Below are 18,713 nucleotides of genomic sequence, written 5' to 3' on the forward strand. Positions count from 1 at the left end.
CCATCTCCAAATACTGGTGTGGAGTTTGAGCCGGGTGCATTCACTTCACACTTCACATGACCGAACCACTTCAATCTCAAAGCACTCATCCTCTCCTCTGTAGTCATTGTCACCTGCAGGTCTCTCCTTACATAATCATTCCTGACTCTGTCTGTCCTAGGTTTTTGTAGAGTTGACCTAAGGAACTTCATTTCACATGCTTGTATTTGACCCTCTTATCTCTTATTTATGACACAGGCCTCTAGACTATACATCATAACTGGCAGGAGATAAGTTTTATACATGGTCTGTTTGGCTCTTAGAGGGACTTCCTTTCCCCAGATTAGATTTCGTACTTGGTGGAAAAAGCTAGATCCTTTTGTTATTGTCTCCAGCTCGTGGTCTCGCAGTCAAGTTCTCGCTTCCTGAGCACGGGGTTGCGGGTTCGATTCCCGGCGGGGTCATGGATTTTCACCTCCCTCGAGATGACCGGGTGCTTGTGTTGTCCTCAACATTTCATCCTCATTCATGAAATTGGCGAGATAGGGCTGAGCAAAGGTTGGGAACTTACACGGGCACTGCTAACCGCGCAGTTGAGCGCCCCAGAAACCAAACATCATCATTGTCATCATCCTTTTGTTATTCTGTTTAAGACTTCTAGTTTGGAACTTCCATCGCGTGATATGATGCTACCCAGATAACTGAAGCTTTTCACATATTCAACCTTCTCCCCCTCCGGTATGATGTTACAAGGTGTGGGTGTCCTGCTTATCTTCATTGCCACTGTCTTGTTCTAACTCACAGTTAACATGAATTTTTTAAATTTTGTGTTCCAGTAATCTAGTCTCTTCTGAACCTCCATTTCTGTGTCTCCTCAAATGGTGATGTCATCAGCAAAAACAAAGCATTGAGATCTTCATTTTCTTCTTCCTAACAAGGAGTACTCTCGTGTATATTTTTTTGTACCTGTGATGATAATCTGGGAACTACGAATTAGTGCAGTGCATTTGTAAAGAACTGAGAAATGTATGTTTCTGAGATCTCTTTCCATTACCTGCAGTTATTTTCGAAAGTGGCTACAGTTGAATGGGCCACTTTCAGAAATGTCTCCCCAAAAATTAATTTAAACAATGTGCATAATTTAGAGAATTTAGTATGTACATTATTTTCCATATACACTTCATCCCAGGATTGATTTGCCTGTGCCTTATAACAAGTATGTATTTCACTTTCCGAGAAGATGCTTTTGTAGGCATGCAGTTTTGTGGGTTTTATCAAGCCAGTCTTTAGCTTTAATATCTAAAAATAATGCTCTCAAAGGCCAAGGTCTCTTCTAAACACTTCACAATTTTTCCTTTCAACATATTAAAGTACGAGGGCCTCCTGAAAAGTAATGCATCTTAATTTTTTATGTGAGAACTGTTAAACCTTTATAAATAAAACAAATGTTATTAACGCTCTACATCTTTATTCTTCATGTTTGTTTTTTTTACAGCTCTGTGTCACTAAAGGGCTCTGAATTGTAGTGTTAACTTGGCAGAGTGTAACATAACTGTGTCTATGCATTAGAAACAGCAGGCTGTAATCGAGTTTCGAATTCAAAGGGTTTATCCACACGTGAAGCAGCATGACAGTGCCAGACCACATACAAGCAATATGACATTTGCAATATAATTTGACACCTGGGCTTCACTGTCATCGATTATCCTTCCTACAGTCCCAACATGGCCGCATTTGATTTTCGTCTGTTTCCAAAACATAAAGAACACCTTTAAGGACCTAAATTTGATAGTCATGAAGTGCTGCAAGCAGAGGTGAGGTTGTGGCACCACCAACAAAGCCAAACATTCTGCAGTAATTGCAACAGACTGGTCTTTCATTGGAAGAAGCATATTGGTTGTCGGGGTGACTGTGTTGAGAAATGAATATATAGACATGAGGAATAAAGAAGGGAATGTTAATAAATTCTGTGTTGTTTCAGAAGCTTTAAGAGCTTTTACATAAAAAGTTCAGAGGCATTATGCTCTCATACATGGTCTAAGACCAATGATCAACTTTTCGATAATCTAATAGCTGTGTTTACCATTTGTGGCACAGCCTCAAAACCTCTATTAATATTCCTGTATCCACATATTTTTATGTTTGTTTTGGGGCTTAGACACTTTCCAGGATGTCAGCTTATTGAAGAAAGTGTCATCACCAGATCCGTGGTACACACACAGAATGATTGGCTTCTTATGGATGTCTAGCTTTGTTAGCTCACTGGCTGCCAATTCAAAATGTTTATTTACACTAATAGTGGTCAGATCTTCTTCTGTCTTTAAAGAGTGTGCCAGCTCTGATATAGATACATAATCGCCCACTACTTAAGCTAGTTATACAGTAGCAATGCTCACATTCATGTGACGACAGTCTTATATGCTGCATTTCATTCTCTCTTCACCTTGCTGTTCAAAGATTGTAATTCAACTTCAACCTGGTGTATACATTGTTGAACTAGCTCACCTGGGAGAAAAGAAACTGTGGAGAAATTGGAAATTGAGCACAGCACGAGTTGGAATTTTCTTTTCTAATGACACCACCAGTTCAACCACAACCATTTCCAAGTGGTTATGAGCCTAACACCATGGGAGGTGCCACATGACTGACTGAAAGTCATTATACAGTAATTTGTTTCCAATTAATTACTACAGTTGTGGGTATCCTGAACCATCATATTCATCATTCTTTTTAAATAAAACAAACTTTACTCACATTCTGCTTCTTTAATCTCCATGTCTACATATTTATTTCTCAACATAATCACTCTGATGACGAACACATTTCTCCCAACAAGAGACCAGTTTTGTTGATTCTGTCAATGTAAAATGTTTGACTTTCTTAACGGAGCCACAACCTCACCTCTGCTTACACTGCCTCGTCACTATGAAAGTGAACTGCTTGAAGGTGAGAATGATCGATGACAGTAAACCCAAGGCATCTGATTGTTACAGATGTCACAGAACTTGTGTGTGGTCTGGCATTGTCACGCTGAAGGAGAGAGTGCTCATTGTGTGGATGAACTCTCAAATTTATGCTTTCAGTTTTCTGAAGGTCTCACAGTACCTTGCAGAGTTTATGGTTGTAGCACACCTTGAACATCCCAGAACACTATGAGCTTGACATAGCCTGCTGATGGCATGGTCTTTGACATTTTTGATGGTGGTGATCCTTTTTGGTGAAACTCCACTGATGCTCTCTTGTTTTAGGCTCAATATGGTGAACCCAGCTTTCATCACCTGCTACAATGTTGTTTAGGAACCTGGCAATCCCATACTCAAAACACACAAGAAGTTGCCGAAATGTGTCCAATCTCCTCTTTGTCATGTCAGGAGTGAACATTCGAGGCACCCACCATGCACTATTTTCTCTGTACTGCACTTCTGTAATGATGGCGTGTTCACACTCTCATGATACGTCCGCAGCTTGTGGTCTCGCTGTCGCATTCTCACTTTCCGAACGTGGGGTCCTGGGTTCAATTCCTGGCGGGGTCAGGGATTTTCACCTGCCTCGAGATGACTGGGTGTTTGTGTTGTCCTTATCATTTCATCATCATTCGTGAAAGTGGCAAGTATGGACTGAGCAAAGGTTGGGAATTTGTACGGATGCTGATAACCACACAGTTGAGCGCCCCACAAACCCATCATCATCATCATCATCATCATCTCGTGATATGCCGCCCTTGCTATTGCTCCTGTAAGTTCATCAACCCAATTCCAATATGTCTCATTGGTTGCCATATGCACTTGTCCACTCCAAGCTCTGTCACACACATTAAGGTTAGCGTCACCATTTCCTTCATTATGAACACAAAAAAATCCCATTTTTGCACATAACTGATGTCAATACAATCAAGCAGGAAAGTTGGCCGAGTAAGGTGGATGACATGTAATACTTCAACTGATATTGAGAACAGAATAAAAAATTGTGAGGCACTGCTTTCAGCATAGCTTTATTTTTATTATTTATGCAGTTCATATTCTGACCACAAAGAAATCTATTTCAATTTAACAAAAGCATTCACAAATAAACACAGTGTATCCAATAACATAACCAGAACTATCCCAGTAATAAAATATAACACTCTCATAACTGTTAACATGGCAGCAATGGGTTTTATATCTACATGATACACACAAATAGTACCCCACTACCCACCCCCACATCATTCCTCATAACACAAAAACCTTACATTTTCCTCTCACTATCCATTAATCAACACATATTTGGATAACTACACAACAAACAAATAATCGTAAGTTTTAAAATCATGAAAACCATCTACATCACTACTCTGCAATTCACACTTAACTGCGTGGCAGAGGGTTCGTAGAAACACTTCCCAATCTACATCTCGCCTGTTCCACTCTCCAATAGCATGTGTGGCGGAGGGGGAGGGGGGGGGGAATGAACAATTAAATATTTATGTGCAATATCTTATTTCTCTTGTTTTATCACACTGGTCCTTTCTCATTGTGTTGGTGGAACTCAGCAAAATATTTTTGCATTTGGAAGAGAAAGTGTAGTGACTGAATTTTTGTGGAAAGATTGCACCACAGTGAAAAATGCCTTTCTTGTAATTATTACTGTTGTATTCACTAAAACAAGTCAAACTTCCAGTGTTAAAGATAGCAGGAAGCAAACCTCCTACCACAGAATACTCATTGCTGTACGAGGTAACTGGCTTGCACACTTTGCTGCATATGTGATCACAGTGCAGAATGTCTAAAATAATTAATATGGGTAACATAGTATGAAATATGTAACAAACATTTATTAACACACACACACACACACACACACACACACACACACACACACACAGTAGTCAACTTGGATGGTTGGTAGGTGCATGGCACTGGAGTCGATGTCATATACGCTGTCTACTGTAACACATTAAAAGATAACTATTTAATCTATAGAGTTCTGTTTGGACTGCTATCTATGACAGTTATTATGTTTAGTCTCTGAATCTTAAGGCCACAGACATGCACACACACACCTGTGTAAAGAGTGCACCAAACACTAATAAATGATTTTGCGTCATTCCATTGTTGTTTCACAATTGCAAATTCATTCCTATTCCTTCATTATTGCTTCAGCTAACACAGTGATAAATTGTGTTGTCATATGTCCAAGTCAGCAGCAGTAATATAAAATACAAAGCGAACTACGCGAGGAAAAAATATATGATCCCTGCAAGAAAAGATTACAAGCTAGCAGCACAATCCAATAATGAGGAAGTTTTCTACAAGATAATTAATAATGGAATAAGTGGTTGGTTGGGATCTGATGCAGCTGCACTGTTTAATGCTTCGAATGGGTCATTAGTGTTTCAGTAACACCTGTCCATGCCAACAGAGTGATATAATAATAGTTTATTTCGTTATTGTGTATTAAAACAGTGCTTTAGTTCATATTGTGTAAGTTTATTTTATTGATTTGAGTTGTCAAAAATTGTTTTCAGCGGAAGTAGTGTGCCATTGATAATCCATGCTTTGCATCTATAAACATAACTTGCATTGTATATCCATAATATGCTTGTGAAACAACAATGTACTCTCTGCCTCATCGTACAAAAACCTTTTCCAGCTCTAATTTGTTGTTGAAAGACTGCAGGTACGACAGGTGTTTCATCACTAGAAATCAGCAAATTCTGTACCCAGTCATTGTACCCATTTTGTTATTCATCCGTGTTGTGGTGAGAGATCATCTCATATTTATGTCTCAGGTTGTTTTTGTGGGTCTGAAATTGTGAACTATAAAAGCATTCTAATGCTAAATAATGTGATAAGTCACAGTTTTTATCAAACAAATACTCATAATAGACAATTATTGTGGTATAAAAAACTGCTTCCCTCAAAATGTTAGGCAATACACGTGCATACCATGAGAATGAATATACCTTTTTGCTCGCAAACTTATTGCACATTTGAGAAAAGGGCAATATTGCTAATGCACTTAGTCCACAAGAGGATTGCAATTCGGTAGACCACTCATGTATTCCTACATAGGAACCATTGATCAAAATTGTACACATACAAACAGGCCCTACACTGCTGCTGGCACCAGTGTACATTTTGAACAATGCTACATGGTCATCTACTCTCCAAGTGGCATGCTCGTTGCTCTATGTAAAGTTTGCTAATGAGCACATATGAGACATAGTGACATTATGGACATTTGCTCATATAGCTTCTGCTTGCTTTTGTTGAACCCGTGGCTGCAAAGAAATGTTGTCCACTATTGACCACTGTTCGTTTGGTTAATGAATTTCTCTAAAGAGCTGTTGGAATGTGTAAGTTGCAGAATCTGTCACAACTTGAGCTAGTGACCTTTTGTTGCTGTCCACAGGATATCCACTGGTATAAATGGCTTGGTTGAGGTTTCAACTAGTATGCTCCCCCTTCTGTTACTTACCTGGATTTGACTCCTGTATGTTATTTTGAGAATTGTGTTTACATTTCATAATATTAGTTGTTTAGTCATCCTCTAACCATTTAGGGCATTGTGATAAAGATGACAAATTAATACAACAATAAACGTATTCTAAAGTTAACAAGTTTATATATGCAGGCATATAATTCATTAAGGTCTAGTTTCACAGGGGTTTTTACATTGTGTAAAAATATCTGCTGTATATAGGTACTCATAAACAAGCTAGCTGTAAGCGCAAAAACTAATTTTATAATATCCACTCATATCTCATTGCTAGTGACTACAAACATGCACACAGGTGAGTGCACACACGTGTGCATGTGCTGACTCTCTCTCTCTCTCTCTCTCTCTCTCTCTCTCTCTCTCTCTCTCTCTCTCTCTGTGTGTGTGTGTGTGTGTGTGTGTGTGTGTGTGTGTGTGTGTGTGTGATGAAGGTTTTTGTAACTCATGTTAATTGTTAAAATATGGATTCTATTAAATAAAATACTATAACCCATATCCTGAACTGTACGTATGTGTGTGTCTCCTTTCAGAGTATTGTGTGCGCAAGCCTTCAAGCATATCAGAATTGAAACGGAAGCAGACAACAGCAGTTGTTTTGCTGGGTGTAATTGGTGCCGAATTTGGGCAAGATGTTGGAGGTGAAGCATCTGGACGACGACGGGCTGGTGACGATCAGCGTCGTAAAACTTCCGTTGTTGAAGGCTTTGGTATTGGAAACAACAACCTCGCAATGCTGACAAGTAAGTCATTTTTATAATACTGTTAGCCAGTGAGTCTCATAAACTATATTATAGTATGATAAATATACAAACTGCTGTTAGTTTTCTGTGTATTCATACTCAGCTGAATTGTTTTTTCTTTTTAAGATTTTCTTTGTCTCTTATAAGTGTGCAATTTATTTTCACGATGCAGTAGTTACTGCTAACAGATAATGTTTCTTGAGTTACATGCCATGTTCTCATGTTTTTTCAACAATGAAATGAGCCAGAGGATGCTTGTTGTTTGACTTGGTTGGCTTTTACAGAAAGTCATCAGATCATTTGCAGGTTTCTCTATATCTTCTTTGGAACTTTGAAAATTTCCTGCTGAGCTTACAACTTGTTTCCACAGCATTAATGCAGTGTTGATTTGTAGTAGCTATAAGAGAAATTGGTAGTAAATATTCTTTCATGTTCAAACAATTTTATTCCTGGACACTCTTACTTTTATCTGTTTGCTACTGCAAGAAACAGCTTGGGGTAACATCTTATGCACCCCCAAGCCATATGTTTGTCACAACCAGTGACTGATAGTGCCAACACGTGAATTACGGTTAGACAAGATTTTACAGCAAGTTTATTATTGGATCTACAGATGACTAGTGTTGGTTGATACCCGAAAGAAGTGAACAGATAAAAATAAATAAATCTAACAATAAAACTGTTAAAATGTTATATCAGTCACATACTTCTCCCTCGACAAGATGTCAGACTGAAATGATAGGTAAATGTTTTACTTTCATATTCTGGGTGTTTATACACAGCAATTACAAACTTTCAGGAAAGATACAGCACACCTAGACGATGTAAAATCACAGAGCAATGCACAGTTGGAAACTCGTCCCTGTTGTGACATGAAACACACAAAAAGAAAGGAAGAAAGAAAGGTCACAGATAGGCTGAGAAAACATGTGTATTATGCGTAGTACAGCAGAAACCAAGAAATAAGATCAAAAATGGGTAATTGTTATCATCAAAGAAGGTATTCGAAAGTACAAGCCCGGACTGTGATGCAGGTCTCACATCTCCAGTGCATGGAGATTGCCAGACCTCACTTTTGCCTTTTGTACTCCTCTGGTGTATGAAACTCCCATTAAAACTGCTGAGGGACTTGTTGCATGCATCACGGCAGCTGCTGGGGTAGTTCAGGACACACCTGGATTTTCCAGAACATCAGATCTACCTTGCACTGGAAATGTGAGGCCTATATCGTGGTCAGGACTCATAATTCTGAACACCTTCTTTGATGATGATCATTGTCTGGTTTCATTCTTATATATTCCTGTTCGTGTCCTTCCTTTCTTGTGTTTTGTGTAATCACTACAGCACCAAAAAAGTGTTTCCGACAATGTGTTGCTATGTGGTTCTCCAGTATCTAGGTGTGCTCTCTCTCCTGAAAATTTGTCACTGCTGTGCTGCAACACCCTGTAGATATACACTGCTTGAAGCACTTCAGTTTCGAGATCTAAGTAGTGATTGTTACATGTTCAGCATAAATGAAATATGGTTGTTCTTGCAGTTGTTGAGCATCACTAGGCATTTGTAAATATTCAATGGCAATCTGTTCATCTCATAACTCCAATGAAATTATAAGTGAATTGTTAATTATAATAAAACATAAAATATGGAAGAGCCATGAACAGTATTTTTGCCTTATGAGTCTTTTTTGTTATAGGTATAGCTCTTACACAGCTACTATTAGCACCACCTTCTCCACGTATTCCGGCTCACACACCCTTGAGACGTGCAGCAATTGATTTGATAGGACGTGGTTTCACTGTGTGGGAACCTTATCTTGATGTATCTAAGGTGCTTCTTGGTCTGCTTGAACTTTGCTGTGATGCTGATAAGCTTGTGCCAAGGTAATTTTAAAAAGTTAATTCTGTTCCTGTATTGTTCACATTCCACTAGGCACCTGAGATTGTTTTTATCCACCGTGTATCACACATTTTGCACCAATTTTCATAACTCAAGAACAAATTAAAAAATTGTGTGTTGAATGTAATGAGAACTACCAAAACATAGAATACAGATCACACCAGAAATAAAATGTGGAGCAATAGTTTAAGCCCGGCGGTTTATGTTTGAAATAAGAAACTGTTTTAAATGTACAAAATTGTTGTCCATGTGGTGAAGAACCACTAACATTAATTATAACAGTAAGTAACAATGTAGCAAAGAAATTAATATGTGATTCTGTTAATAATGGTGTCTGTGACCAGTGCTGTCATTATTGTCATCCATTAAGGTACCACTGCTGGGAAAAGATCTCTTCTAATCACTTGTAGTATGGTGCCAAGATCGCCCAAGTGTTATTGACACCATAAATTGTCCTTAAGTCATCTCAAGATGTCCGGTTGGCCTGTAGGTGCAAAGAAACAGTTCCTCAGCCATCATGAAGTTATACACAGAATGGTATGAACAACATATTTTAGTCATCAGAATTCATACAGCCTTGTATATGGTGTCTTGATGGCATGCAGTGACCTCAGGTGGCAGAACTTGCACCAGCAAAACATGACAGCATGTGACGGCAGCTGGCACGAGGACTTCAGGCCGGAAAGGCAGCAACAATAAAAGCACAGCATCAGCACCTCAACAAGCACGTAGCTACAACAGGCTTGCAGATGTCAGGCAAATAACAGCAGACATGTGCATAGGCTAGCCACACCATTAGATGTGAATTTGGTGACCAGCCAATAGCTTGTAGGAGGTCAGGTGCAGGAGGCATCCAGGCATCGACTGCAAACCAAAGACCCCTGGAGAAGCCCAGGAGTCTGTTTATTTCAGCCTGCAGGAGCCCTAGCCAGATTGTGCCAGCTTGTAGCCCAGCGGCATCAGTGCAAGGCGCACACCATAGACCAACAGCTAGTGGAAGCAGCAAACAGTTGTAGATGAAACTGCATGACTCACATTAGGTCAACAATCTGCTGTAGGTGTTCTCAGCATAGCTAGTGGTCGGCAGTAGATACTGTAGGCTTCATTGGCCATCATTTATACTGGCTCGCACTGATCTTATATGGACTGGGCATCAGTTCGAGTCACTTAGAGAGGCCCACCCAGCATGGTGTGAGGTAACCCAGGTCTCCACTGTGCCAAGCTGGTGACTTGCACCATAACAGCGATATTGTGGACCTGCCAGCAGAATTTTGCAGGCAGCATGCTGGCTCGCCTGGCTACAGTTTACGAGCTCTGCTAGGGAAAGGTGCTGTTACAACTATCCTCCTCCCTTCAGAATATCGGTTCCACTGAATCACAGACTGATATTAATTCTGCAAATAAATTAAACATTACATTTTATATTTTTCCTTTTTACATTTATGTACACTTCTCATTCCAAATACGTTTACACTAATCCAGTCCAGTTCACAATGTCCAGTGGATGGTGTGCTTGATGACTATTTACTCTCTAAGTGTGACCCACTCAGTTGGTATATGGTGATGGAGAATTCAGGAGAGTTATGATTTCCACCATAGATTGGTACAGGCTACAAAAACTAGAACCAGAAGCAAGATGATGCTTGAAGTTCATATACCTAACAGTGTGGTTTGTGCTGGTATCTGCTGCAATACGGTTGTATGTGTTGAAATATTTGCTGTACACTTTTACACCCTCTTACGCTGCTATAAACTTGTCCAGAGAAGTGAGTGCATTGGGATCCAAGCTATTTTTTAGGAAGGTCAGGTTCTGAGTAGGTCGTATTTTCTAAAGTTTGCTGAGCAGGTACAGTAGCAGATATGTCCGGTTGAGAACCGCAGTGCGTATTGTGGTTGTCGGAAGCCAAAAAGTTGTCCCCAAAATGTCACTAATCATACCGTTTATCAGTATACCCCTATCCTGCAGCTCCAAATGTTCTGTACCGTTAGATAACCCTTACTCATAGTATTACACCCTGTGTGGACTAGCTTTTTGGAAATCAGATGTGGTGCAAGGATGTGCCATGAGCATTCTTTTGCTTCATTCCCTCCTAAGACCAGTTCTATTTCACACATCCCATTGGCAGTCTGGATCACTCTGTATCAGTATTACACAAAAACCATTCAGTGTGCTGGTGTTCTGTCAAAGATAGTCGGTTACGAAATGCCCTTCCTAAATCTACCCACAATTATGTACAATGAGCTTTCCCCCATTTAATTCATTTCTCCACCAACATCATAAAAAAAAAATCTCATTCCTCTGCATATGGTGCTTTCAAGATAAAAATGTTGTTGCCACCGCTGTGACCACAATCATTCCACCAGAAAATACCCACTGTACTACCCCTACACCAGATGCAACAAAACAAACATTATATCAGGTATACAGTGAAACAAAACAAAAGAAACCAACTCCCAGCTCACTATGCAATCAAGAAAATTAAAAAAAAAATCTTCCAAAATATCGGATAAATTAGTCATCTGTCAGCAATGAGTCCCATGACTCATACCAAAATGTTAAGTTAGTCCAATAGTTCATTACTGCCATGAATATTCCACTTACACCAAGGGTGCAAGAATCCATTATCTTTAATACTTCAGGCAATAACAATTCATACTATAAAAAATGACCTGTAGTATAACAACCTATGCCTGTCTCAAGCTCAGATTACAAAACAAGAATGATTTGCAACCTGTTGCAAAAACCTTTGCATGCCCATCCTTGTAACAGATGGATACAAGTACTTCGGTTGTTCGGTATGAAATGAAATCACCTACAACTGGCAGTTTGCATTTAATTTATTTATGCAATCAGTTTTGGTGTTCCATTATGCCATCTTCAGGCCCCTTAACTAACATAAATTGGGTGGAATTCATTCTCATGTGCAGTCATAATCAGAGCCAGTATTAAATAACAGTGTCCATAGTCTCTGGTTTACACGACACTATCCCTTTGTTTATAAACAGTCATCATCAGTTAAGGAAACCAGAGATCTGCAAGCACAAGTTATTTAATATTGCCTCCTGTTTTGACTGCACGTAAGATTGGATTCCTCCCAATTTACATTCATCAAGAGGCCTGAAGGTGGAGTAATGGAACTCCGAAACTGGTTGCTTAAATGAATAAAATGCAAGAGAGAGAGCTGCAGCTGTTTCAGTTTTAATTTAATGTTGTAAAAACAGCTGATGACATGTTGGGAGATGGTTTGAGATCATTTGAAGTGGAGTGATTGTATCCTCATTGCATGCAATGTCACTGAATAATCCACTACACACTGGATTTTCTTCATGTTAAGATAGTTCCAACAACACCTGTCAGAGGTGGATGGAACAAAATGTGGAAGTACCTCAAATGCACGCCGTAGCAAACCTAAGTATCAGTTAGGGTATTATGCAGATTTTTCATTAAGGAAAATGATGATAAAACAAAAGAAGGTAAGGCCTGCCAAAGCCAAAATGGAATAAGTACATCAAAAACCATCATACGAAGACAACCACGTCCAGAAAATGCATGGGACAGAGATGGAGGAAGTGTTGCACAAACACCATTTCCTAGCAGGTCACGCAACCTGTACCAGGGCAAGCCAGCACGCTGTCTTCAAAATTCCACTATCTGGTCCACAGTACTGCTGCAGTGACATGATGCAAGTCGTCATCCTGGCACAGTGGAGGACTAAGTTATGTTATGTCATGTCATGTTGCCGGGGCTTCTCTCCATGACTGCAAGTGACACTTTGTCAAAATGGGACCTTGGCAAGCCAATATAAATAGTAGTCAGTCCAGCATACAGCATCTATTGTTGACTGCTGTCTACATTAAGGATGCCTCCACACCAACTGCCAATCCAATGTGGGTTAGCCAGGTCCTGCACCTGATTGCTGTCTCTACTAGTCACTGGTCTATGGGTAGCACCTAGATCTGGTGCTGTCAGGGTATGAAGTGGTGCCATCTGGGTGAGGCATCCTGAAATTTGAAATATCCAACTTCTGGGTGTCTCAGAGTCGTCTTTGGTTCGAAGTCTGTACCTCAGTGCTTCCCGCACCTGACCTACCATGAGCTTCTGGCTAATCACTTCATTCACAACTATTGGAGTGGCGAGCCTACGTGTGACAACAGAAGAACTAGTTCTTCACACCTACCATTCATCCAAATGTATTGGAATGACTTTCTAACATTTTAAGATGTCGGAAGTGGCAAGTGACATCTATCAACCTCCTGGGTCAGCATACAGCATCATCAGCACAGTCCCCCCTGCAGGTCCTGGGGTTAGAATAGGCCCGAGGTATTCCTGCCTGTCGTAAGAGGCGACTAAAAGGAGTCCCTCCCCCTCAAGGGGGTAGTTAGCGCCTGCGTCCGGAGACGGACGGTTCCACGACCTATATTTGCGGTCATTTTGGTTTTTCACTTCTTCTGGTTTCTTCCTTCCTTTGGTTTTTTCCTTTCTTTGTTCTTCTCCATCTCACTGTCTTACTTACTCTTTCCCTTGCCTCCTTCTCCTTGCCTCCTTCTCCTTGCCTTCTTCTCCTTGCCTTCTTCTCCTTGCCTTCTCTGGTCTCCGCCTCGGCGTTTGAGACAGTCTGTCCTTTCTCTCCCTCTCTCCCTTCTTTTTCCTCTTCTTCCTTCCTCCCTGTGAGTGCCTGAAGGTGAAGGCCGACCCACGCGTTCGCACGCGTAGCCGGTGACGGGGTAACGCATAATTCCCCGCCCTGGGTAGACAAGTAAGGCACGCCCGTACCCCCTGGTAAAGGCCAGGTCCAGGGAGGGGTGATTGCCTGAGCTGACACCTTCCGACCATGCCCATTGGTCCCTCCGTCCGTTTCTCGGGAGGTGTGACCTGAAGTGTAAACATTCATCTAAGGCGGGAGTGCCCTCTGAGAGGGTCCCCACAAGGAAGGAGCGCACCATTAGAGACGCTGGCAATCATGGGGGATTCCTCCGCAATGGATATCTCTTCTTCTTCTCTCTCGACTTCTGCACAAAAACGGAAACTTGACCAGCCACCAGTGACAAAAGTACTACCGCCTGCCCCACAGTTCCTCATAGTTTCTCGATCTGAGGATGTGAAGGATTTTTCCTCTGTCAACCCTTTTGTTATCCAGAAGGGCGTAGATGCCATAGCCGGATCTGTCAAGTCTTGTACCAGGTTGCGTAACGGTACCTTGTTACTAGAAACTGAGAGCGCCTTTCAGGCACAAAAACTGCTTCGGGCCACACTCCTGTACATGTTCCCTGTCCGGGTGGAGGCTCACCGCACTTTGAATTCGTCTCGTGGTGTGGTATATACTAGATCACTCGGCGGATTGGCTGACGAGGAGATTCAGTCTTTCCTCGCTGAGCAGAGCATGACGGCTGTCGATAGGGTCATGAATATGGTCAACAATGACCTTGTACCGACCCGGACACTTTTCTTGACCTTTGATAGTGTTCAGCTGCCGTCGCGCATCAAAGTGGGCTACGACATTATTTCTGTTCACCCCTATGTCCCGACACCTACGCGCTGCTACCAGTGTTAGCGTTTTAATCACACTCGCCAGTCTTGTTCCAATGCGGCTAAATGTGTCACTTGTGGCAGGGATGCCCATGAGGGTGACTGTCCACCTCCGTCTCCTCGTTGTGTGAACTGTCAGGGTGACCATGCAGCGTCCTCCCGCGACTGTCCCATCTACAAGGAAGAACGCTGTATACAGGAAATTCGGGTCAAAGAGAAAGTGTCCACCTCGGCTGCTCGCAAGCTATTTGCTAGTGGGAAGCCCACGCTGCTCCCAGCGGGGAAATACAGTACTGTCCTCACCTCTCCTCAGACTACCAGGGAGGTGGCGACGCAGACATGCGATCTGACCTTCAGCACTACGGTTGTCCGTTCGGTCAGTGCTAAGATCGCCCGGTCGACGTCTCCTCTTCCTCCCGTCACCCCTCAGACACAAGCACCTTCATCAGCTTCTGCCAAGACGAAGACCTAGAACTCAGATGCACGGGCCTTCAAGACTTCCTACGTACCTCGAACTCCCAGCCATCGACCAGTACTTCCACAAAATGACCTTCCAAGAAGGCTCATAGGAAGCACAGCTCTCCTTCTCCGCCACGGCACATTTCGTCTCCTGCGCCACCCAGCGGTTGCCGCCCCAGGCCGTCATCTGTTTCACCTGACCGCACCGCTGGTAGCCGAACATCTGCCGTTCACTGGCGGAGGAAGCTCCCCCTCACGGCCATCTTAACAAGATGGCCGATGAACCTATAGAACCAATCGACGATGACTGTCCTCCTACTGATAGCGGCGGCAGTGCTCGCTCAAAGCCAGGCCCTCAGCGGCCTTCGAGGTGACCCCTTCTTGCATCTTCTTTTTCTTTTTCTTCTCATGATGGCACTTCTTCACTGGAATATTCGCAGCATTCGCTCCAACCAAGAGGACTTGAAGTTGCTGCTCCGCTTGCACCGTCCACTCGTCATAGCCCTCCAGGAAACGAAGCTACGCCCATGCGATCAAATTGCCTTGGCACACCACACCTCTGTGCGTTTTGACCTACCACCTGTGGCAGGTATTCCAGCTCATGGAGGGGTTATGTTGCTGGTCCGGGATGATATTTACTACGATCCCATCACATTACACACCGGCCTACAGGCAGTTGCCGTCCGAATTACTCTCCCCACTTTTACATTTTCCATTTGTACCATTTACACTCCATCGTCATCTGCCGTTACCAGGGCAGACATGATGCAAATTATTGCTCAGCTACCTGCACAGTTTTTGTTAACTGGAGATTTCAATGCCCACCATCCTCTTTGGGGCTCTCCAGCATCCTGCCCGAGGGGTTCCCCGTTAGCAGACCTTTTCAACCAGCTCAATCTTGTCTGCTTCAATACTGGCGCCCCTACTTTTCTTTCGGACACAACTCACTCCTATTCCCATTTAGACCTCTCTATATGTACTCCCCAACTTGCACGCCGGTTTGAGTGGTATGCACTTTCTGATACATATTCGAGCGACCACTTCCTGTCCCCCCTGCGGGTCCGGATATTAGAATAGGCCCGAGGTATTCCTGCCTGTCGTAAGAGGCGACTAAAAGGAGTCCCACCCCCTCAAGGGGGTCGTTAGCGCCTGCGTCCGGAGACGGACGGTTCCACGACCTCTATTTGCGGTCATTTTGCTTTTTCACTTCTTGTTTCTTCCTTCCTTTGGTTGGTTCCTTTCTTTGCTCTTTTCCACCTCACTGTCTTCCTTACTCTTTCCCTTGTCTTCTTCTCCTTGCCTTCTCGTTGCCTTCTTCTCCTTGCCTTCTCATTGCCTTCTTCTCCTTGCCTTCTCATTGCCTTCTTCTCCTTGCCTTCTCATTGCCTTCTTCTCCTTGCCTTCTCATTGCCTTCTTCTCCTTGCCTTCTCGTTGCCTTCTTCTCCTTGCCTTCTCATTGCCTTCTTCTCCTTGCCTTCTCATTACCTTCTTCTCCTTGCCTTCTCTGGTCTCCGCCTCGGCGTTTGAGACAGTCTGTCCTCTCTCTCCCTCTCTCTCTCCTTTTCCTCTTCTTCCTTCCTCCCTGTGCGTGCCTGAAGGCCGACCCACGCGTTTGCACGCGTAGCCGGTGACGGGGTAACGCGTAATTCCCCGCCCTGGGTAGACATGTAAGGCACGCACATACCCCCTGGTAAAGGCCAGGCCCACGGAGGGGTGATTGCCTGAGCTGATACCTTCTGACCATGCCGATTGGTCCCTCCGTCTGTTTCTCGGGAGGTGTGACCTGAGGTGTAAACATTCACCTAAGGCGGGAGTGCCCTCTGAGAGGGTCCCCACAAGGAAGGAGCGCGCCATCGGAGACGCTGGCAACCATGGGGGATTCCTCCGCAATGGATTTCACTCCATCTGTCTCAACTTCTGCCCAAAAACGGAAACGTGACCAGCCACCAGTGACAAAAGTACTACCGCCTGCCCCACAGTTCCTCGTCGTTTCTCGATCTGAAGATGGAAAGGATTTTTCCTCTGTCAACCCTTTCGTTATCCACAAGGGTGTAGATGCCATAGCCGGATCTGTCAAATCTTGTACCAGGTTGCGTAACGGTACCTTATTACTAGAAACTGAGAGCGCCTTTCAGGCACAAAAACTGCTTCGGGCCACACTCCTGTACACGTTGCCTGTGCGGGTGGAGGCTCACCGAACTTTGAATTCGTCTCGTGGTGTGGTCTATACTAGCTCCCTCGACGGATTGACTGACGAGGAGATTCAATCATTCCTCGCTGAGCAGGGCGTGACGGCTGTCCATAGGGTCATGAAAAAGGTCAACAATGACCTTGTACCGACCTGGACACTTTTCTTGACCTTCGATAGTGTTAAGCTGCCATCGCGCATCAAGGCGGGCTACGAGGTTATTTCTGTTCGCCCCTATGTCCCGACACCTACGCGCTGCTACCAGTGTCAGCATTTCAATCACACTCGCCAGCATTGTTCCAATGCGGCTAAATGTGTCACTTGTGGCAGGGATGCCCATGAGGGTGACTGTCCACCTCCGTCTCCTCGTTGTGTGAACTGTCAGGGTGACCATGCCGCATCCTCCCGCGACTGTCCTGTCTATAAGGAAGAATGCTGTATCCAAGAAATTCGGGTCAAAGAGAAAGTGTCCACCTCGGCTGCTCGCAAGCTATTGGCTCGTAGGAAGCCCACGCTGCTCCCAGCGGGGAAATACAGGACTGTCCTCGCCTCTCCTCGGACTACCAGGGAGGTGGCAACCCAGACATGCGATCTGACCTTCAGCACCACGGTCGTCCGTTCGGCCAGTGCTAAGATCACCCGGTTGACGTGTCCTCTCCCTGCCGTCACCCCTCAGACACAAGCACCTTCATCAGCTTCTGCCAAGACGAAGACCCAGAAGTCAGATGCACGGGCCTTCAAGAAGGAACCGTCCCGTGCAGACTTCCTACGTACCTCGACCTCCCAGCCTTCGACCAGTACTTCCACCAAACGTCCTTCCAAGAAGGCTCATAGGAAGCACAGTTCTCCTTCTCCGCCACGGCGCATTTCTTCTCCTGCGCCACCCAGCGGTTGCCGCCCCAGGCCGTCATCCGTTTCGCCTGGCCGCACCGCTGGTAGCCGAACATCTGGCCGTTCACCGGCGGAGGAAGCTCCCCCCCTCCCGGCCATCTTCCCAAGATGGCCGATGAACCTATAGCCCCAATGGATGATGACTGTCCGCCTACTGATAGCGGCGGCAGTGCTCGCTCGAAGCCAGGCCCTCAGCGGCCTTCGAGGTGACCCCTTCTTTCATCTTCCTTTCTTCTTACGATGGCACTTATACACTGGAATATTCGCAGCATTCGCTCCATCCGAGAGGACTTGAAGTTGCTGCTCCGCTTGCACCGTCCGCTCGTCGTAGCCCTCCAGGAAACGAAGCTACGCCCATGCGATCAAATTGTCTTGGCACACTACACCTCTGTGCGTTTTGACCTACCCCCTGTGGTAGGTATCCCGGCTCATGGAGGGGTTATGTTGCTGGTCCAGGATGATATTTACTACGATCCCATCACGTTGCACACCGGCCTGCAGGCAGTTGCCATCCGCATTACTCTCCCCACTTTTACATTTTCCATTTGTACC

General features: G+C 43.8%; 1 protein-coding gene across 4 annotated transcripts in view; it reads left to right on the forward strand.

Annotated features, from left to right (window-relative positions):
- LOC124721190 (WD repeat-containing protein 7) overlaps positions 1-18,713 on the forward strand; it is a 375,749-nt gene that overhangs the window by 281,878 nt on the left and 75,158 nt on the right. For all 4 annotated transcript variants that reach the window (XM_047246033.1, XM_047246035.1, XM_047246034.1 and 1 more), the window contains 2 exons: positions 6,990-7,199; positions 8,893-9,079. In XM_047246033.1, coding sequence (XP_047101989.1) covers positions 6,990-7,199; positions 8,893-9,079 — 397 coding nt within the window. The remainder of the gene's footprint in view (positions 1-6,989; positions 7,200-8,892; positions 9,080-18,713) is intronic.

Source organism: Schistocerca piceifrons, chromosome X (genome assembly GCF_021461385.2).
Source record: "Schistocerca piceifrons isolate TAMUIC-IGC-003096 chromosome X, iqSchPice1.1, whole genome shotgun sequence".
Classification (NCBI taxonomy): Eukaryota; Metazoa; Arthropoda; class Insecta; order Orthoptera; family Acrididae; genus Schistocerca; species Schistocerca piceifrons.